The following is a 22,442-nucleotide window of genomic DNA, read 5'->3' on the forward strand; positions in this document are numbered from 1 at the left end:
GATGGGGACTCCATATGGCTCCTTTGTTCAGATGCATGCATGCATGGTGGGGTTGGCCCTGCACTGCTCCTGTTTTGGCAATGAGGAAATTTCAATCAATAGAATATATATAGTTATAGTTTTGGCAGGGATGAACCTTTTTTCCTTTTCTTTTTTGTTGTCCAGGAATCATTTGAGTGACCTCTGATATCGATCCACATGATGGCTCGGCTAGTTAGGGACCATATTCATACACATGTGTCATTTGTCAGGTTCTGTGTGTGTAAATAGAGAGATCTGGCCACGGAAAAAGAAACTCATAGCTACTAGATAGTATGCACCATTATCTAAAAAAAACTAGATAGTTGGCTTTGATTATTCTTTGTGTGTGTGTGTGTGTGTGTATATATATATATATATATATATATATATATATATATATATATATATATATATATATATATATATATATATATATACGGCAGCGCTATTCTACACCGTAAGTCAAAACTGAAAAGAAAAAATACTGAGCAATACTGAACAACGTTCAGTATCATCCAGTCGTACATCTAGGACCGCGAAATACTAAATAATACTGAAACACGGGTACTGAACAATACTGAAATTTGTTCAGTATAATACTTTGGTGTAGAATAGTATTCTACACCTAGGGTGTAGAATAGCACTTGTATATATATGTGCGTTCAACTAGTAATTGAGTGGCCCGTGCAAATTTGTGTGGCTAGATCAGATCATTGTCATATATTTTAACATCAACTCCACTTCTTTTCGAGGACATTTCCTTTTTATTTATATATCAAAGTTAAGCTTCTCTAACCCTCTTATATATTTTATTTGTGAATCGCCCATTTTGTTAATGACAAACACTACTCCAGATCGTTCTTTTCCCTAGCGAAAAAAAATCCTGACAGGGTATTTTCTTTTTGGTTTATAAACTGATTCAGTTGCATAAATACAGTGACAGGTTTACACCCAAGTACCATTTTCAAAAAGAAAAGGCTAAACATGGAAGTTGGACATGCTTTTCACCTTGCATTATCATGTCCTCATTTTTTGGCAAAGCCTCTTCTTAGTTAGTCTTTAGGAAGCAATCCTCTTTTTTCTGTCCAAGAGTCATTAGGGCGATCTACACGACTCCACTTGATGGCTTGGCAAGCCAGAGTCAATATTCATTCGTCATATGTACTCAAATCTGTTGGGTTCTGCGAGTTTTAAGTGGATTGACGTACTATGGCAAAAATCCTAGCTAGACATAATAAAAAGGAGATATATCACATCGTGTCTGCATACATGATGTGATCTAGGCTTTGTGCACTGCTTCTGGATATATAAATCAACTTTTAGAGTTGTTTTAAGTCAAACTTTCTTAATTAAGCTTGATTAATCTTATACAAAGTAATACTAACAACTACAGCAGAAGAAGTATATAAAAAATATGTTTTATGTTGTACCTAACTATACTAATTTTTTATAATAAAAATATTAGTCTTCTTTTATGAAATTTATTGAAACTTAATTTTTTAATTTATGATAACTCTAGAAGTTGATTGTTCAGAGACAGAGGGAGTATGTTATTAATGTGTGGTTAAACTTCAATGTTTCCTTTATTTATAGGTGCATCCATATATATGTATTCTTGAGCTATATATGCAACTACGAAATAATTGTGCACTTGGTTCTTCCCAAAAACGAACAAAGAAAAGGAAAGAACATTATCCATTTGTTTGAACTATTTTTCATCATATTTTGAGAAACCAACTATATGAGTGCATGAAATCTTTTCCTAGGCTAACCAATTCGTGGTCTAAGAGAAGAAACAAATTAATTGCTAACTAATTTTATGCCGATGTATCTTCAGCAAGGCAGTTACCATTGTGGGAGATCTTGTGTCTCGACTAGCAAGGCAAAGTAATTTTTTGGGGGAAAAATATATTAATGCACTTTCATAATTGCCTATTCAAGTTTGAAGTATTTCTGAACACATATAAATGCACACAAAGAGCAAACAATTGAAACATCTGAGCAAGCACAAAAACTTGGGTTTATCAGAACTGTGTAAACATGCTAGTTGATTAGAAAATCTTGCAGTAACCAAAAGTAAATCTGAGTACTGCTGTGCATTCTTACCCACTTATGATCGGCCACCTGCTTATTTCACACCCAAACACGAATTTAGATTTGTGTACTCATGACTGTCTGCAACTCTGCATGTTGTGCACAGATAGAAAGGTGATGGTTTCCATTTATGCACTGATGATAGTGAAAAGAAACTGCCTCTCGCCATATAGCTGACGCATGAAAGTGGTAGACCAGCTGACCATAGAGTTTAAGTGTTCAACAACTTTCCCTTTCTTTAGTTGATGATGACACGCTCGTCAAGATTCTTTATCCTAGCTATCTACTTTTGATACAAATTCAGAGAGTAAAAACTTATAAAGTTAATAATATCAAAGCACTCAAATGATAGTTCAGATTATTACTCGATCTCTCTCTCTATCCCCATTAGTTTCTCAAAATAGGAGACGTGATTTGAGTTGGTGTTGTCTCCAAGATCAGACTATGACCATTAGTTTCTCTTATTTTATATAATTTATAGCAATGACAAAAGTATCATTAGCAATGACTAGTAATAAACAGTACCATCTCAGAGCTGGTATTTGTTGAAGTAATATTTATGAGATGATGAAGTAATAAACAAATTCTTAAAAATGATAGCTATCACAGATACTAGTAGATCCACTAGTATTAGAGGCAACCTACACAACATCATCGTGTTTAAGGCGACACAAATTAAGACATGAATACATACATACTTTATCTTCCATAAGTTAAGGTTCTCAAGTAGTGAAGACTTAGCAAATTGGTATATGCAACCGTATAGCCTGACAACATCAATGATTGCATTAACCACAGAAGTAAGACCTCCTGCTTACAAATTTAATATTTCACTTAAAACTAGATGTCTAACACTACTAAGTCATGTCACATAGACAATATGTGTAATATCACCTAAAGGTGTGGGAGCGTGCATCTACAAGGTGTTGAGCAACACACAAGTGGTTTGAAGAAAATATAGTGTAAGGTGGAGCATGGCGGTGGCTAGAATGCTAATTTAAGCAGTATGCTTATAGCCATGGTAGGTTGACGTGTGAGGCGATAGCTAGGTTTTCTAGCCAAATGTTTTTGTCAAGAGGATGTGTGAAAGATCTTTACCGTACTAATAAATGGACATCAAGAATTGTCGTGCAAAAATTGTACGACCAAAAAGTATTCATGGTCTAAAAAATTTGTATTGTCAAAAAATGTTTAGTTTTGTAATAAAATAATATTGTCAAAAAAAATATGTGCAATAAGATTTAACTATTAACGCAGTGATGGGGTTGCACATGAAAACAAGGGAGGCCACATCTAACGACGGTGCTATAAATTAAAGGGAACCAAAAATAAACCCAATACTATATTGAAGATTTTATCTTTCAATGCTAGATAAGGAACCACGTCATATTCCAATGCTAAGTAGGGGATTTTTCTCAATGATGTGGGGGTTGAATAACCTATAATTAAAATTTCTTGCAAGCACAAACACTAGGCAAAATAGTTAGGACAAAAGGAGGCCATAATAAATATATTTTCATGAGCTCTAAATATTTTATTTTATCCACAATCTATATTTAGGGTTTTTCAGAATTTTTAGAAGATTATAGACATTTTACGTGGTTTAAAAACCTTATCAAGTATTTACCTATTTTTAACTAAAAAACACAAAATCACCTACAAACAAAAAAAGTTAATTTGAATGATTTTGAGAGTTCACGGTGTGATGTCTAATTTTAGAGTTTGAGGTGAAAATTTAGACTACGGCAATAGTTGGAGGAGGTCAAATGGACTTTAAATAAAAAAAAGGAACTGAATTCTTTTTTTTTTGAGAAGATGAACTGAATTCATATGAGGAGGCACTATCTCGCAAATTCAACTTTATTTGGGCCTGTTGCAATCCGGTTTTCAAATTGTTGGAGGACTTGTTGGGCCTCCGACCCTCTGTCCTGTCCGTAATCTTCTTCTAGGAATAATAAAACCCAGTCGTCGGCGATCCACATCCACCCTAACCCGATCATGGCGGCCCGATGGAGGCCGGTATTCTTCCCGTCCGAACGTTCGGACGGGAGTCTCGGTCCGATGATTCCCGCGCGATGTTCCCGCGTGTGGACGCGAGCAGCTGCTACTCGCATGTACGGGCGACGGTTTTCATCCAGGTGCGTATGTTTTCCTTTTTGTTTCCTATTTTTTCTTTTTTTCCTTATTTTATCTTCTTTTCTTTTTCTTTATTATTTTTTCCCTCTCATTCGCTGTTGTCTAGTTTTCTTTTTTTTCTTTTTCTTTATGTTTCTTTTCCTTTTTTCTTGGTATTTTTATTTTCTTTATTTTTTTGTTTCTGTTCTTTTTTTTCTTATTTTCTTTTTATAGCTTCAATTTGATTTTACTTTTACTTTTTTTGTTTATCTTATTTTTATTTTACTATGTTTATTTTATCTTTATTTTTTACTTTTTTATTTTCTTTATTTATTTTTCTATTCCTTTTTCTGCTTCAATTTATTTATTTTATTTTATTTTCTTATTACTTTCTATTTCCTTTCTTCATTATTATTTTTTTGTTTTATTTACCAACACATTAATATAGCGTTAGTTATGAAGGTATTTATTGGATCGTTTTTTGCGGTATGCATGCGGTGGAAGCACAACAAATGCCTCTGGATGATCCTGTTGGGTAGTAGTTGTTCAACTGATATTAGTTACATATAGAAAAAAACTAAAAAATCTACATACAAGCGCGTGGATCGATATTATTTTTTGTATTTATTTCATTCAATTTATTATTATTATTCTTTATTTATACTATATTTAGCCCTTGTGTCTCCACAAACTGTTGTTGCCGTCTCGCGACCGTCGTCCACGGGCGATGGGCTAACCTATGTTTTTCGGCGTATGGGCGAAGTGCCATTTTCTTTTTTTGGTTTTTCTTTTCTTTTTGTGCTTCATTTATTTTTTCTTTTTATTTCCTTTTTGTGCTTAATTTATTTTTTATTTTTTTTGTTTTATGTGTTTTTATTATTCTTTTCATTTTTTAAATTGTTTATCTTTATTTTTTTCTTTTGCTTTTTATTTTCTTTCCTTTCCTTTTCTTATTATTTTTCTTTCCTTGCTTCAATTTATTATTTTTGTTTCATGTGATTTTTTTTATGTTTTCATATTTCTTTTTTTGTTTACTTCATTTAATTTTGTTTTTATGTTTATTCTTTTTTCTCTCTTTTTCTTTTTCTCTTTTTACTTAATGTTTTCTATAGTTTTTCCTTTTCATTTATTTTATATTTTCATGCTTCACTATTTTTTTGTTTTATGTTTTTTAATACTCTTTTAACTTTTTATATTTTATGTTTCTTTTATTTTTTTTATTTTCTTATTATTTTGATGCTCGCATGTTGTGCATGTAATGTTCTTTGTTTCTTTACTAATAATTATAAACGAGATGTTCTATGGTGTTTTTTATGTTCACATACTAAACATATAATACTGTGGTATGTATTTAGTGATATTCACGTAATATATATGCGATGTTCTATATTGTATTTAGTAATGTTCTATGATATATCTAGTGATGTTCACTTAATATATATGCGATGTTCTTATTGTATTTAGTAATGTTCTATGATATATCTAGTGATGTTCACTTAATATACATTTTATTTTCTATGATGTATTTAGTAATGTTCACATAATATATGTGATGTTCTATATTTTATTTAGTAATGTTTTATGATATATTTAGTGATGTTCACTTACTACACATATGTTGTTATGTGATGTATTTTATTAGTGTTCACATAATATATATGTGATGTTCTATAATGCATTAAATGATGTTCTATGGTATTTCTAACAATGTTAGTTTAGTATACATGTGGTGTTCTATAGCATATTTTTAGGATGTTTAAAAAGCATCTATGTGATATTCTTTTAATTTTTTTCTATAACATGTTTTATTTTTTTGTCTTATGTTTTTGCTCTACATTTTATTATTTTTATTTATGTTATTATATATTTATTTTTATGTATATTATAATACCAGTTTTATGAACGAACACTCTTCTTACAAAGATAGAACATTATTTTTTTGAACTTAGAACATCATTTCTGATAAATAAATAAAAATATTCTATCTTTATAAAATAAATGTTCGTTAAAAAAAGTTATCTAAATATATTCTATTTTTTTGTTTTGAAGGATTTATTGTAAGGAACTCGATGGTCAAATCGAAATTTAATTTTAATATTTGGTTTAGTAGTTATGACTTTTTTTTTTGTTTCGTTAAAAATCACGTGCATGAGCTGAAGGCTGAATTGATTGTGGTGGGCCAGCTAGATATGACAACTTTAGCTTTATGCATACTACCTCTGTCTACCGTAGGCTACCTCTGCCAGCTGCTAATTAAATTTGCATGTGATACAAGCGGCGGGAAAAATAGGCGGGAAGCTGCCGGACGGTGGCCCCGGTCCGAATGGGCGGACTGTAGCAGCCCCCGATGGAGGCGCAGCGGGAGCGACGGCGACGGAGACGGAGACGGCGCTAGCACGAACGTATCCGACGGCTCGCGGGTGGGCATGGCTCGCAACAGACGCGTGATTCTACGATTCATGTACGGATACTACGCGGAGGCGCTCGACGCGCTGCCGCTGGAGCGCATCCCAGTGCTTGGCCCGCGCCTCCTTGACGCCGGCGTCTGCTTCGGCTTCGGCGACCCCGTCACCAACATCATCGCCAACACCCTCTGCTCCCTCTCCGACGAGGGCGTCGAGCCCGACGTCGCGGTCGCCGGGAAGCGGAAGCCCTCGCGGGACGTAGGGGCGCGGGTCGAGATCCTCTCCAAGATTGTCGCCGGCGACGTCCCTTCTCCTCCAGAGGCACGGACCATCGCGGAGCGCTCTCTGGAAGGCCTGGTCACTCTCCTGACATCGTATTACCGCTACCTTCCCACCTGGGATGCGCTGCGGTACCTCTGCTTGTCCCGAGCCGATCTCCTCGTCGCCGTCCGCCTGATCGAGCTGGATCGCTGCCATGGTCGCAAGGACGAATTCTGCATCAACTCACTTGCCGTCAAGATGGCTCTCAAATGCGCTGCTCTGTCAGCGAGGCTGCCCAATGTTGATGCGTTCCTCACCGGCTCGGCTGCGCTAGTGTCTCACCTCACCCAAATTCTGTCCACAGAAGGCCGCCGCAGCATCTCTGTTCAAGACGTGGCAAAGATGTCTGGACTGCTGGAGAAGCCACTCAGGATGAAGAAGTTCAAGGACGATCATATGGATCTTGCTGCTATGAGGTATCATCAGTATGAGATGAGGATTTCACCCATGCCGATGCAATCACTGCGAGGCCTTCTTCTTGACAGAATCCATGTTGTATATCTCAAAGCAATTTCTCATCTGCCAATTGAAGATTTCCAGAGTCGACACCACCGTGGCCTCCTCAAGGCTGGTTACTGTTATGGTCCATTCAATCCTATCTTCAACATCATTGTCAATACTATCTGGTATGACACTGCATTCCCTGCACCGAAAGAATTCAAGCTCGACATGATTTGCACTCGGATCCTTATACGTGCTGAGTCTCGGTCCTTGGATGGTCTCATCCACCTGTTGCTTGCATGTACTTGTAACCTGAGTGAACATGATGCAATGGTTTATTTACTCAAGAGTAATCTGGAACTTCCTCAAGCAATTGGGATGGCAAGGCAGGATGGATTCGACACAACTTGCTGTGATGCTGCTGCTTATAAAGCTGCTGCAGGTGCATCATATCATCCTGAACCTGAGGCATATGTGAAGTTTGCGATGGAATCGCTTCCTATGGTGCAGGCTGCTGTAAATGAACTGATGACTACACAAACACTCTCTTCCAGCAATATTCTTCAACTCTCTGCATTGTTGTCATCTTCAACGAGCTATGCTTATGAATCACTGGAGGCAGTGGATGAACTGACAAAGGACGCCTTCGAAATTGTTTCAAGCTATGAAGAGAACTTTCTCTCTCAACAGAATTTTGTTCGTGGAAAACTGGAAGTTATATTGCAGAAATATAATGAGCAAACTAAGGTTAGGTCCTCTTCTACTCTTACTAAGGACTTCTGAGTAAATTCACCTTTTCACCTTGTTTATCTTGTAATATCACCAGATTGCCTATGTGTTTGTTTATTTATTTATTTATTTATTTTACATGTGTGACTGTAGGAGCACTATGAACTCAGTTTCATTTGCACTGTGAATGGAAGTGTGGGCAAAAAAAAATTCAGGGATTTAAGACACCCATATTCACATGTGAATTTTTGGGCGAAACCAAAAGATGGAAGTCTTACCCTATTTTTTGCCCAAGCCAGTAATGAAGATGGAGATAAAGAGCATCACTGGTCGTTTTGTCAGCCTGTGTTAAGTCTCTCAGAAAATGGTATGTATTTAATTACTGCACCAGATACATCTCATATTTTAAGGCATTTTCTTAAAATACGAATTTAATCCTTATGTTTCTATATGCTAAAGCTCAATATTAATTCTTCTCATGTTTTCTTTTTTCTTCCAAAAAGCTCGTTGCTGTTACTGTGAGTCTGAAGGGACTAGGATTCTGCATCCAACTCAGAATTTCTGTGGAGGCGACATGGATTTTGAGAAGATGGCTTTGGGGAGTCATGCTATCACCAATGCACGAATCATCAGTCACGGGAATCTTATAGCTTGTCCGGTGGGCATACTTACAGAGGACTACATCTATTTCGATCGAGTTAGAGACACCAAGTTTATCCAAGCTATGAACAGGACTGCTCGTTTAATGAATCTGAACTGGGGAGATGAAATTAGAAGGGCGAGACAAAGTTTTTCGAAGGACGGCAAAAAGCTTTTGCCGGATTTTTATTAGACGATGAAAAAGAAAAAAGGTGTTACAAATTTAGGACAATGAGACAAAGTGAATGTAACAGCATAAAACAAATAGATACATGCTGATGCCCTTTTCTTGGTAGGGTTGTATTTAAAATTTAGCATCTCAGTGTTTACATTTTTATGTGTATGTCTGTGTACCAACTTGAGATGGATTGGGGAAAGATGCTTGCTTCTAAAATTCCATCAATTTCATCTTAAGCACAAATTCGTATTAGAGCAACTTGAGCTGTGATATAGCTCATTAGCATAGCATTTATCTTCATGGTCGATTTCAATATCACAAACACAGAAACTTCCATTTAACACGGAACAAACATACGATTACCTTGAACAAGTGAAATCAGAAGACACTTATATATCCTCAAAAGAACATACACAAGACCGATACACAAGTAAAGAAGACAAGATTATTGGCCTTCCCTAATTTCTTATCATAACAGGACTGCAAAATTACCTTTCATGTTCCCACTTTCAATAATGATGATCTCGGATGAAAATGTTAACTACAAATCTGCAGGGCACATTTAGAGCTAAACCATTTTTTATAGACTATATCAACATCCACGGTTGTTTGAGAAAATAAAAAACACTCAAAATAAAGAACTTAAAACAAATTGAGCCTCTAAACGATCTTAAATGAAAGAAATTATCAACAACAAAATTGTAGATCGTAGTATAGAGTTATAAATTATGTATAGTCTATGCTAACATCCTAAAACCGAACATTTGAGCCGGTGTGGCCTTGTGTTGTTCTTGTTCCTCCACATTCCCCGCCACTGTTCTCTTTTTGCCTCGGCAGATTTGTTCGACAATTCGTCTCAAAAGAAGAAACATCTTTTCAAACACCGTTGTGCACATGAGCCCCCAAAGTTTTCATCAGTTGTTTATTGCAGTTGCAGGCAGCGCTGCTTCAGCTCAGAGTTCAGAATTTCTTTTGCACACAGCAACAGTCGAAGAGATGAATCTTGAAAGTTGATTGAAACAGAGTACCAAAGTAGCTGGAGCAAGAGTAGTAAACTGCCAGTGTGACAAGAAACCAAGAACGACAAAAAAAACGCACGGATGCTCGGCGCGGTTTGTTGTATATACACAATCAATCATGCTCCCTTCCCCCTTGGTTTACAGGAACAAGAAGAGGATGCTGCACGACTCAACCCTGCCTATTCTACTCTAGCATCATCTAATTTGGTAGCACTAGCTGGTGGCGGCGACCGGAGCAGCGCCGACGGCGGACGAGGAGGCGGCGGCGGTGGCCGGGACCAGCGCGAAGCGCGAGGAGAAGGAGCAGGCGTAGTAGATGCGCGCGGCGTCGGCGTCGGCGTCGTCGGCGTCGCGGCCGAGGTCGAAGTTGCGCGCGTAGCTGAGCGGGTCGTACTGTCGGCACGACGACGACGACGCCGACGCGCGGTGGCGGCGCGGCTGGTGCGAGTGCGAGGCCGCGGCCGCGCACAGCGCGCGCCTGCCCTGCCGCCGCAGGCGCCGCATCAGCCGCGCGAGCCCGCAGCACGGCGGCGGCGCGGACGGCGGAGCCCGCCGGGCCGCCGCCGTGGAGCTGCCTCCTTCTTCCGCCATGCGCCTCCCCCGCTCCCGGCTTCTGCTTCCTCTCCTGATGCGGTTGCTTGCTCCTGGCTGTGTGCGACGCTGGAGTGTAGTGTGACTGGGGTAGTGCGTTCTTGCTGGTGGGTGGGGTGTCCCCGTGTCCGTGAACCGTGATTTATAGGGACGCCCACCTAATCGCTCCGATTACGTGACGGTCGGACGTCACGGATTTCACGAGTTGTATGTGTGTGTATGGGCCTTCCAAATTCTCTAGGCCTTGTTTAGTTCCCAAAAAGTTTTATAAAATTTTTCAGATTTCCCGTCACATCGAATCTTTAGACGTATGCATGAAGTATTAAATATAGACGAAAATAAAAACTAATTTCATAGTTTGGTCGGAATTGATGGGACGGATCTTTTGAGCCTAGTTAATCCATGATTGGACAATATTTTTCACAAACAAACGAAAGTGCTACAGTACCTGTTTTGCAAAATTTTTTGGAACTAAACAAGGCCTAGGCACCGTAGCACTTTTGTTTATATGTAACAACTATTGTTTAATTATAGACTGACTAGGTTTAAAAGATTCGTTTTACAACAAACTGTGTAATTAGTTTTTTGTTTTTGTCTATATTTAATGTTTTATGCATGTGTTCAAAGATTCAATGTGACAGAAAATCTTAAAAAATTTAAGGTTTTGGAGAGGAACTAAACAAGATAGAGGGGCGCATCAGTGTCCATCAATCGGACCGGGATACTAGTGTCTCTAATTGCATTGCATAGCTTGGGTAAATCTGCAATGGTGGTGCCGTGGTGTGCTGCTAGTGAATAGTGATGGGCACTTTGCCTGGCAGACGCGGAGACGGCGAGTCGCCCAGAGCCCTAGAGCCTCAGACCAAGGTCTTGTTTAGTTCAAAAAAGTTTGCAAAACAAATATTGTAACACTTTCGTTTATATTTAATAAATATTCTTTAATTATAGATTTTAGGTTTAAAAGTTTTGTCTCGCAAATTACAGTCAAACTATGTAATTAGTTATTATTTTTATCTATATTTAATGTTACATGCATGCGCCGCAAGATTTGATGTGACCAAAAATCTGAAGTTTTTTATAAATTTTTTTGAGAATTAAACAAAACCTCGATGTGACTAAAAATATAAAAAATTTTGTAAAATTTTTTAGAAGTAAACAAAGCCCCAAGGAATTGAAACTGAAACGGCCGCCAGCTTGTGAGGTGGGGCCACGCCAGCCGGGGTCTGGGTCTGGGCAGGGCACATTCCCCTCAAGATCCCGAATGATCGGACCACGTGCACGCGAGAGCGGTCCGTGCTTGTGCTTGCCGGATTTTTTTTAAAAAAAAAATAAAACACTACTCCGTTATAACCCGAGAGGACGAGGATCCACTGCAGGTAATATTTGGATCCCGGCAGCAGCCAGTACAAGTGAGGCCTTGTTCGGATGTAGTCGGATTCGCATCAATCCACATGTGTTGGGGTGGATTGGAGTGGAACTTGAACTAAATTCCACCCAAATCTACTCCAACAATTGAGGTAAATCCGATAACATCCAAACAAGACCTGAAGGGAAAAAAGGAGCGTGGCTTAAAACCAACGGCTCCATGATTAACCGAGGGAAAAGAGCTCCGGCGCTTTGCCCGCTGATCCCAGCATGCATCCAATGGTGCAGAGCCGGTGATCGGACACGACAAGATTGCCATCAGCAGTCGATCCATCGGCAGCACGCTGATGAAGTGATGAGTCACACGAGCGTGCTAATCTGAGGCCGAGTCGATCGCATTGGATGCTCATGATTCAGCCACTGGGTGTGCATGGCTGGTTCATGGGATCGATCCATGGGTCTCTTCTCTCACGTGCTTGCACAGTTCCTTTTGGCGCTTATCTGTAGCTGTGATTCCAACTATCACCATCATCCAGCCACCAGCCTACTAGCGTGTAGGAGCAGTACCGTAAAAAGCAGCGTCGCAGTAAAGCCAAATCTGGGCAACCGACCGTACTATAGTGCGTGTCTCGTCTCGGTTCTACAGGAATCTCACGAGTTCGGCGACCTTACAATAATGCACGCCTCATGGAGTCAGGCATCGGGACGCACACGATCAGCCGGTTTGTCACTTGTCAGTCAGTCACGATTACAGTTGGTGGTATCGCATCATTTCCTTGGCTTTTCTGCAGACTCAGGACCAGTGGTAACATGGCTGTGTTCACAACTGCGACGCCGTTTCACGGTTCTGCTGTCAGTGACACATGCTATGACGCTAATCAGTCAACTTGTGCAGTCGTTACCACGGCTGCGTTTACTTCATCCTCGTAAGGACGTAAGCTCAGGTTGAGAGAGAGAAAGAGAGAGAGCAGCGTGTTAATTGGATCAATCTTCATGGTAGATGAGTCACAAACCTAAAAGGTCAAATGATTTTCGTAGCGACTGGCATGTGGTATAGCATCTATAACAGTCTACTGGTACATGTACTATGGAGCGTCAATAATTTTACTGGCCCTTTTCTTCTACGGTTCCTATTATACAACAGAAGAGGTACAGTTTGCCATACACCAACAAGCGGAAAGAACGGGAAGGGCAACTGAGACGAGATCAATCATGGTTTAAACATGAGCAGGGCACCAGCGACCAAATTGTATGTACGAACTGACAGCCCCTGTTACCCCTGTACCTCGTGTAGTCCAGCAAGAAAATTGCTTGTCAATACCCGAACCCTTGGGAGGGAATCTGAAAATTGGCAAGAGTGTCGTGCCGATGAGCATTCGTAAATGATCCTCAACAGAAACTGCATTTTCGTGAAAACGATAAGCAGATGATATTGATACAGATGGGCCGCCTTTCTAAAAAAAAATATTGATATAGATGGGGAAAGTGGTGTAAGATCTCATTTGACTATTGCTACTGCTATCCCAGTCATTGATTTGATTTGGTAGGTAATCAGGCCATCAGGGTCTGTAGAGCGTTATGGCAATGATGGACACCCCGACGGGCACTCAATCAGGCATCTAAAGAAAGAAAGGCAGCCTGACCCAGTTTCAAGCTCATTACCAGATCACCATCCGATTTCCTATCAGCTGATGTAGGCACATAGCACACAGTTGAGTGCACAACTGTACTGTGCAGCACATTTAGATGATTTTGACATAAATAAACCCTAATAAAGCCATATGACATATGACATTGAAGGGAATGGAGTAGGCCAATCTGTCTTTTCAAAATGTGTGCTTGTTCTGCAACTACCGAATAAGGAAGTAAATTCTTGTAGATAAACAATAAGGACTCAGAATTCTCTACTCAGTGTAAAGCCACAAACTCATTAGTGAAAGTTATGCTATGGTAGCTTCCGTAGCAAGTGTCACCATAAGATGACATAATGAAAAAATGCATATTCATCGATATTCATAAATAGAGAAATATAATTGAAATATGGGTTTGGAATGAAATTAATACCTTCAGTAACCAAAGTCGGAGGACGTACCAGACAACTTCACAAAATACAGCAGCTATTATGGTCCCTGAAAAGTGTACAATTTACCAGTATGGTTAGAGATGTGCAGATCAATGTTTCTTTATGCAATTGCTAATATGGTCCATAGATGATTGTCCGACGAGATGAAATATTAGATAAATTTTATGCCAATATTACTCCTTTAGCACCCTCTTGGCTATAACTCAGCTACACAAGTTTGCTGAGTCCCAAATCACATTATAAACTATAAAAATATTCATTGATAAAAGTTAAGCAAACTGTCAAGCAGAAGCATACTTCTTTGGATCTTGATACTGTGTTAATGACTCAAGGAATTGGTTCCAAAAAGGCCCAGTCTCCTGAAGACTAACATTCTCTGGTCCCCCAAGATAAGCTTGGACAATGAATTCGTAGCTTTGCTCCCTGAATGCGCACGGCTCTTAGTAAATTTCAGATATTCACTAAGGTGAATCTAGTTTTTCATAAGATTCAGTCATGCAACTAACCTTCCTTCGTATTGAGACAACCATGCCAAGTAAGATGCACCAAAGTACATTGATGCAAAAGGATTGTAGAGATCATCTACAGAGATCACTGTATATGCCCTGTAGCGACAATCCCTGTGCATTCAAAGGGGAACTACAGGTAATTTTCCATATAAATTATGAACATACAATAAAAAAACCAGAGCATGGCAATTTTGCTTCAAATACCCAGCCAAGATTTCTAGTGCTTAGTTAATTATTCAGTTGATCTGCTGAATAATACTATTATCTGACTTTTGAACTTATTTCTTATATGAAATATTATACTTCGATCACTGCACACATACTTATGGATGGGGGGCATGGGGAGGCTAGAACTAAATTTCAACTACTTATGACAGTGAAACACTTGGCAAAAGAAAAGGGGACTGGTACTGCAAAAGTGAGTATCTAATTTGTTAGGATGAACAATACCATTCAAAATGAGAAGCTCCTAATGAAATCCAAGTTAGCTCACCATAGATTTTTAGATGAAAGTGTACCATTCAAATGAGAAGTTCCTACTGAAATCAAAATTACATCTCCATAATTTTTTTAGAATTTAACAAGTTCATGGCTAGTGAAAGTGTACAGTAAACATAGCATCACACTTGCCTGGAAAGCCATGAAGCAGTAGGGTAGTCTATTCCCATCAATCCAGTCCGGGTACTTACTCCATGAACAAAGCGCATACTGCAGACCTCTGCAAGTGCTGCAAGAGCTTCCTGTGCAGATTTCGATAGGAAATAGAGAATTTAATCTGTATTAATTTGCAATGCAGGAGTCCATAAAACTGACTATAAGAAATTCTAACAATATATTTACTGTTATTGGGACACTGTTTTCAAAATCAGTCACTGTTATTTGATCAGTCATCCCACCTAGTTTTTATACATTGGTTCGTGTCACTGGATTTTTTAACTGAAAATGATTTTATTCATCAGTTTTACATGGAGATACAAGCTAAGGTGATTGACATGTGCATATTACATTTGCATAAATTTTAAAACTTATAGGATAAAAAAATGAAAATATTCTGGTAAATAACAACCAAAATGTTGTATGAACTGGATACTCATGCTTGAATACTGTAAGTTTGAGCCTTCAACTTAAAATGATTCGAAGAAAAAGGAAAAAAATTAAGAACTAAATTATGCTGAATGGTTTGGTTGCAAAAACATGTTCATGTTTCACTACAGTACAAATTTACAACAAATAAGACATGCTATAAGAGGTGGTATCTTTTATAAAATTAGATATACGACACACACTATCTGCTAAAATGGCCTGCAATGGCTTATCAATAAAAAAAACTTACTGGTTTTACTCCTCTTGTGCTCAAATGGCGTGATATGATTATTTCGGCAACAGCCTGAAATCATAATTCAAAATTGGACAAGTCTGTGACAAATGGAAAACTTAAGTATTGGTGGCAAATTCAACATTGAGATAATATATATATATATAGTGTTCCTGTTGAATAAACAATAGGTAATGACATTTAAATAAACATTAAAAAATGCTCCTCCAAAGACTATTTGGTCATGGCACTTAGATTCTTGGAATCACATGAAAGAAAAGTACATGCAAGAAAATGTTGAGGTTTTTCAGTTTTCACCTTTTTCAGACTAGTAAATAAACTATTGTTAGGATGAACTGAAGACATAATGAGTTAACGGCTGTGAACTATCATAGATTCATAATAAGTGAATAAAAAACTACTAGTGAATACCTGTGGCTATGTTATGACATGAGCTATGCAAGACCATACAATACTCTGTTACATGACATCCACATGAAAGGTTATGTTAATGATATCAAAGTCATTAACTACTTGGTCAAGAGTACTATGTAGTTGTGTACGGCTCTGTGGTCCCCCAACTATCCAGATTTTACAAATCCTGAAGCTGTATGGTTATTGGTTAGCTTTATTTCAGAAGGCGGTGCAGCACCACTTGCCTGGTGCCTATGCATTCTGTTGGCGATTTTGCACGTTTATAAGAAAGTGAGACAAAAATAGAAATGGACAAAGATGACTTATGGTCATGGAACTCATAGGTGCAAGATAAATGCCTAATTATTTGTTTTAATATGTCATATCCCTTTATTTAACAAACTCCAACTGAGCTGAAAAGAATACAACAGCTGCCTAGAATGCCTGGGTGCTTGGTGGAATCTGACAGCCTGCCCAGCAAATAGCGGTTTTTGAAACATTGATTGTTTGTGGCGCAATCAAAAGAAGCTGTGCAGGAGTTGGTAGTTGCAACCCTCAACTGGTATGGAAGCTCTACTCCCAAGAGCTTTTCTTTCTTTCTTATTGGACCAAAAAAGGGGGGAAATGTATGTACAAGCAGAAGGCTTTAACTCCATGCAAAAACATATGCTATTTATAGAAGAACATATGATATTCAAGATTTTAGAACATAAGTTGAGAAGCTATTGCAAATATATATAATCCTATTTACCTTCACCTCCACGCGAGAAAGGTAAGGCCTCTTCTTTTCATCATGGGAGAATCGTACATTTCCACGCCTCTCACCAGATTTTATCCACTCCTTATATACATCCGGATGTTTCCACATTGCATCCATATCAGCCTCTGATACCTTGGAATCCCAATATATCAACTGTGCTTCTGACTCAAAAATCACGTCAAGTTATAAGCTGTTCCTTTCTAAGTGGGGAGAAGATATATGTCCTATTGTCCTTATGTTTTTCACATAACTCAATACCACGTGTATCTCAGTCAAGAAAATATAGAAAACATAAATAGCAGCAAAGCAAAATCTAACCTGCGCTTGACAAATCTTCTAGGTCAGGAGTAAGCTCGTGGCAAATTTCTGGTTGTCTGAAAAAAAAAAATAGTGAGAAACAGTATTTCAACTGGGGCAAACTTTCAAATGAAATGTATGAAAGTGCACAGATGAATTCGAGGTCTAAGTTCAAACTTCAAACAAAAGCATAGCTTTATCTGCAAAAGAACAGCATCTGGACTTTAATTTGCTGTGTAGTTTCTATTTTGCTGACCTGAATGAATATGTAATGAGATGTAGGGAGTTTTATGGCCATAAAGGAAGATTTTAGATGACAAACAGTCCATGTAGGATGGAATCTGATGTTCTGAACATGATAGTAGTCACCATATAGTCATCGCGAAAACAGAAGTTGCTCCTTACAAAACTGCTTAGTTCATTAGATTAATATTAATACTTTAGTGTGTCAGATGAATAGAAATGATCTTGATGTCTAGTTAGGTAGCAGTATTAATGCTTAAGTGCAATTGTTTTTTATGAGCTCAAATATTATACGTAATAGTTTAAACTTGGACATGAATCCTACTGCGCTCTTAATTCTTAAACCCTGTCATCCATATCAGATTTTGGCTTATGGCCCAGCTATGTTGGATGATCGAGGGATCTTCTCCCAGCTTGAGTTTACTAATCTCATAATAAATCAAGCTTTGTAACAGGTCCTCCACATGCCACCAGTGCTAAGAGAAATAAATTTAGTTAAGGAAGATTACTGAAAACCATAAGAAAGATACGTGATATAGAACTAAAGTATTATGAAAGAAACCTCATAGACAACAAGTTCTCTTTCACATAAAGATAACGCTGGAAGATGGGGGAAGTTGATTTGTGAGCAGCCTTCTTTTTGCCACCTTTATATGCTCTAACAACAAACTCTTCAGTTCTTTGTCTGCAGAATTTTGCAATATAATTGTTTATTAACTGCTGAAATATCAAAGATGATAATATCAGTAAAACATACAGTGCCAAGTAAAAATACATACTTGTCATCACAAGAGAAGAGCCATTTTGCATAAGCAGCACCAAAGTAGACATTGACAAGAGGCCAGTACAGCAAATTAGTATTATCTTCAATGTCATAACTCTTGTAACCTAGTTCCCTTGAAAACAAGGAAAATGATAAATGTAGCTTCAGAACATAGAAGACAAAGATAGTTGCTAAATTGTGCTAATAAGGTTTCATGATTACCTTCCAAGCCATTGAGCAACTTCAGGTGCCACCTGCATTATGCCAACCTTGGTTTCTTTAGTCTTGCGATCATAGGTATCTACAAAGAGTCTCCTTCCGCTTGCAATTTCAGCGAGTGCGCCTATCATATACTGCACGAGAAGAAAGACCATACTCAGCGAGTCCACAGTAATACATACCGATAACAAGATTGGTGAACATATCACCACTTTGTCTCACATCATTCGTTTAGTATTATCTTCAGACTCCAGAGGACCATCACAGCAAATGCATCATGACAATAAGAACATGCAGTTGTACTCACTGTTGGACGTGAGACTACAGAGAAAAAAGGAGAGTGCACCTACTTGTTGAACATAGAGAAATGGAACTAATACTGCATACCGGGTCTAGCTGAGATTTGAAATGTCTATGAACAGTAATTGCCGCCACTGCCTGAAAGAATCAATGGATGTACACAAGAATCAATTCAAAACAACAGATAAAACATAGAATATAGAAGAACCTTTACTGTCTATTTTCATAGAGTGCCTTAGCAAACTTAATTCAAATAGCTTTGCAATAAATACTCCTAACTAGTGATTTACTCGGTAACCACTTTGTTAAATATAGCAAAATACTGTTTTCGAGAAAAAAAATAAATATAGCAAAATACTACAGTATGGCTGGCAACTCAATTTAAAGTGTTGACAGTTTCTTTATGTTCGGCAAACTTGAGTGAAATTTCAGTGGCTGGTACTGATAGCCTTCTTGAGGAATTTTTAGTGCCATTACACAGTTGCAATTATTGGTTTTGGTCAAACAACCAGATACAGACCTGAAATGTTGAAAAGGCAGAATTACATATTGGAAAGTGGTCATTTATTTAGCAGGTTTCAGTGTGATTCCATTATTCTAGAGCTATTAGTGTCAATATCATGGAATTGGACAGACTACTCACCATCATTTCAGTTTGTGTGAGATATGCCTCACCGTCAGGGTCCCGTGATAGGTGAACTTTCTGTCCTTGCTCTTCCCCAGCATCAGTCCACTCTTTACTTACAATAGGATCCTGCCACATTAATCTCATGTCCTCTGGATCTAAGCAATCGTCCCAGTATTTGAAGCTTATAGCCATTTTGTACTTATCAGTAGTTCTTTGTTTTCTTTGCTGATGGGAAGAAAAACAATAAAATTTAGATGACATATGGTCCTACTTTATTTAGGAAAAGTGAAACAGCAAACCCCATGCCCCAATCTGCATTATGTTCTGGACTTACATATAAGGTGAAAGGGGGGGTTTATATGTTCAGCAAGAAACTGTGATGTGTATTTTTCATAAAGATGATGGCAAGTTGTAAAAAAGAATATCCAATGATTTCATCAACGGATAACCAGAGCAACCACGTTTTCTCAGAAAACAAAACATGCATTCACAGATGAAAACACTTGTTGACATCATCCGTCAAACACGTAAACATAACATGAAACAGCAATTAACTTAACAGTTAGGAAACACAGAGATACAGAAGAACAAATGATACCGAAATTTCAACTCACCCTTATGTAATAAAAAACATGCAGAATTAGCAAGGCACAACGAAACCTGAACAATTAATTAGAGGGAGCGGGGCTACACGCTAAATTTGGGCTACCTATGCAAAGACAAAGCTAGCTATGGTAAACTGGTCAGCCTCCTAAATTTGAATTGGTGACCCAGTAGGCCAAAGACAAAAGGACTCGATATGCACATGACACCTCATAATCAATGACTCAGACCGCAACAGAACACTGAGCACCAAACCTTCGCCATCGCCACACCGACACACGCACAAACAAAAAGGACTATGAGAACCGCACGCAGTGCGAATAATGGAGCGGACACCCAACAACAGCATCACGCTATCATACCCACCGCATCTTAGCGTCACGGCGCACGACGAACAGTGAGATGAGATCACGGAACATCAGCGGCAAGCCAAAACGCAGGCGGCAACAAGCATCCCCCGTGCGGCAGCGCACCTCGTGATTCTAATCTAACCACAAAAATCTATAGACTAACCCACCACCACCTTCGCGGCCTCTCTCGGTAGATCGACGAAGCGAACGGGAAATGGAAATAGAATAGAGCCGGCGCCGGAATCGAGCTCACCGGTGCGCCGCAGGCGCGCGGGGTCGGGACTCGGGAGGCGATTGGGGAGCCCCCGCCTCGTGTGCCTTCAGGAGCTCGGATTCGACGGGGATTCGGGAGGCGCGACGGTTTGGTGGGACGGGGAATCGCCGGCCGAATCGGGGGAGGGAGGGAGAATGGAGATAGAGAGAGGCGCGTGAATGAATTGGGAGAAAGAGGGGGGACGAGGGATGGGTGGCGAGCGGGACGTTTAAATGTGGGGGCGGGGCGCATGGACACGTGGCGGGCAGCAGCGATTCAGCGCCCTGCTGGTGGGTGCGCCTGTCTTTCTGATCGGCGCAACCGCTTGCCTTCGATGGGAAGCGAAGGCGTTGGGCCGTCTGATTCGCTGCAGTGAACAGTGGTGATCACTTTGGAGTTTGGACAGCACCACCCAGCTGTCACGTCCAAGCGACGTTGGATCATCCACAGCTGAAACATCAACAGAAGCGTGGCTCTGCGGTGCTGGTGCTGCATTGGCGGTGCACCAGACTTGCACGACGCCTGCGCTGCACAAAACCGTCATGCCCTTCGCATGTGCAGCCTGCTAGCTTGCCTTTGTAGTTTGGCAACATATATGTTGTTCGTTGGAGGCTGCAATGATAGATCTCTCGGCCTGCTGCGATTTCTATGCTGATGTGTAAATACTCTTATGACACGATCACTTGATCGATTCCCTGATATATGGCCTTGTTTAGATTCACCCAAAACTTTACGAGATTCTCTATCACATCGAATCTTGCGGCACATGCATAGAACATTAAATATAGATAAAAAAGATAACTAATTGCACAGTGTAAATCACGATACGAATCTTTTAAGCCTAGTTACTCTATGATTGGACAATGTTTGTCAAATAAAAACGAAAGTGCTAAAATGTCAAAATCAAAAAAAAAATTAGATCTAAACAAGGTATCCGGGAGTTATGGTTTCGAAATATCGTGAAATAGGCAAATAGCACTAAAGTTTCAAAGTAGGAGTACAATTTTTTCCGCAACATCAGACCATGCATGGAGTTCTTTTAATCTAGGATAGAGGAAGTATTTATCAGACCACGCACCGCGCATGGAGGTCCCTTCGTGACTTAGGGCAAGATTGGCTTACGGTGCTAAGTCAGTATTTGGTTTTCCCAAGTATTTTAACTCTGGTTTGATTTGGATACCATGTTTGGACTTATACAACCAAAAGATTTGGCAATGCCAATGCAACTAGAGGCCAACTTTTGTCATGGACGAGCGCCAGCAAACCGGAGATTTCACTTTTGGCTTGCACGGTGATCAAGCTGCCTGCTGACCTGGTGGCTAAGTGGTTGAAATAAATTCATGTCTTTTGGAGTTAGCAAAGCTTCAAACGATCATACATAAGTTCTGAATAATAATGTGTTCAAATCACTTGGCCACCAAAAGCTTCAACATGTGTATCTTGCATTTTATTAAATCTGGAATTTAAAATACACGACTGTATTTTAGTTCTTCAAAAAGTCATGGCGAGTTTGATTTCTTGGTCCTGCCTGGCATGGCTCCCATGGTGCAACCTCGCTTGTTTGATTCTCATGTTCCTATTGAGCAAGACTGAGGCCTTGTTTAGTTCCTAAAAAAATTTGCCAAAAAATTTAGATTTTCTGTCACATCGAATCTTGCGGCACATGCAAGGAGTATTAAATATAGACAAAATAAAAACTAATTACACGGTTTATCTATAATTTGTGAGATGAAACTTTTTAGTCTAGTTAGTCCATAATTGGACAATATTTGTCAAATAAAAACGAA

The 22,442-nt window shown here is 39.0% G+C and overlaps 3 protein-coding genes across 6 annotated transcripts; 1 reads left to right on the forward strand and 2 right to left on the reverse strand.

Moving 5' to 3' along the window:
• LOC110434617 lies at positions 4,125–9,159 on the forward strand. Its single transcript, XM_021459002.1, has 4 exons — positions 4,125–4,253; positions 6,390–8,144; positions 8,280–8,493; positions 8,630–9,159. Exons 1-4 carry the CDS (start codon positions 4,125–4,127, stop codon positions 8,956–8,958), a joined length of 2,427 nt encoding a protein of 808 aa, XP_021314677.1. The 3' UTR covers positions 8,959–9,159.
• LOC110434585 lies at positions 9,596–10,902 on the reverse strand. The gene has a single exon (XM_021458893.1). It carries the CDS (start codon positions 10,551–10,553, stop codon positions 10,176–10,178), a length of 378 nt encoding a protein of 125 aa, XP_021314568.1. The 5' UTR covers positions 10,554–10,902; the 3' UTR covers positions 9,596–10,175.
• LOC8076120 lies at positions 12,878–20,870 on the reverse strand. Of its 4 annotated transcripts, none has more exons than XM_021460278.1 (14): positions 20,656–20,870; positions 19,465–19,674; positions 18,909–18,959; positions 18,525–18,655; positions 18,319–18,435; positions 18,102–18,224; positions 17,318–17,373; positions 16,991–17,160; positions 15,844–15,897; positions 15,141–15,250; positions 14,508–14,621; positions 14,299–14,424; positions 13,983–14,047; positions 12,878–13,259 (listed from the first exon to the last, which is right to left on the reverse strand). In XM_021460278.1, exons 2-13 carry the CDS (start codon positions 19,639–19,641, stop codon positions 14,020–14,022), a joined length of 1,257 nt encoding a protein of 418 aa, XP_021315953.1. In that variant the 5' UTR covers positions 19,642–19,674; positions 20,656–20,870; the 3' UTR covers positions 12,878–13,259; positions 13,983–14,019. The 4 variants fall into 4 exon arrangements, with proteins under 4 accessions (XP_021315953.1, XP_021315950.1, XP_021315951.1 ...); XM_021460275.1 differs by having other exon boundaries at positions 12,878–13,317; positions 20,656–20,784; XM_021460276.1 differs by lacking the exons at positions 14,299–14,424; positions 14,508–14,621 and having other exon boundaries at positions 20,656–20,784.

Source organism: Sorghum bicolor, chromosome 4 (genome assembly GCF_000003195.3).
Source record: "Sorghum bicolor cultivar BTx623 chromosome 4, Sorghum_bicolor_NCBIv3, whole genome shotgun sequence".
Taxonomy (NCBI): Eukaryota; Viridiplantae; Streptophyta; class Magnoliopsida; order Poales; family Poaceae; genus Sorghum; species Sorghum bicolor.

What these genes read in the sequence shown, in the direction of transcription:
- LOC110434617 (XM_021459002.1), top strand. Translation starts at nt 4,125, where the DNA reads ATGGAGGCCGGTATTCTTCCCGTCCGAACGTTCGGACGGGAGTCTCGG. An exon ending in AATATAATGAGCAAACTAAG is followed by an intron (nt 8,145 to 8,279) that starts GTTAGGTCCTCT and finishes GTGTGACTGTAG; the next exon opens with GAGCACTATGAACTCAGTTT. An exon ending in GTTAAGTCTCTCAGAAAATG is followed by an intron (nt 8,494 to 8,629) that starts GTATGTATTTAA and finishes TCTTCCAAAAAG; the next exon opens with CTCGTTGCTGTTACTGTGAG.
- LOC110434585 (XM_021458893.1), bottom strand. Translation starts at nt 10,553, where the DNA reads ATGGCGGAAGAAGGAGGCAGCTCCACGGCGGCGGCCCGGCGGGCTCCG.
- LOC8076120 (XM_021460278.1), bottom strand. Translation starts at nt 19,641, where the DNA reads ATGGCTATAAGCTTCAAATACTGGGACGATTGCTTAGATCCAGAGGAC. An exon ending in TCAAATCTCAGCTAGACCCG is followed by an intron (nt 18,656 to 18,908) that starts GTATGCAGTATT and finishes CTTCTCGTGCAG; the next exon opens with TATATGATAGGCGCACTCGC. An exon ending in GTTGCTCAATGGCTTGGAAG is followed by an intron (nt 18,436 to 18,524) that starts GTAATCATGAAA and finishes CTTGTTTTCAAG; the next exon opens with GGAACTAGGTTACAAGAGTT.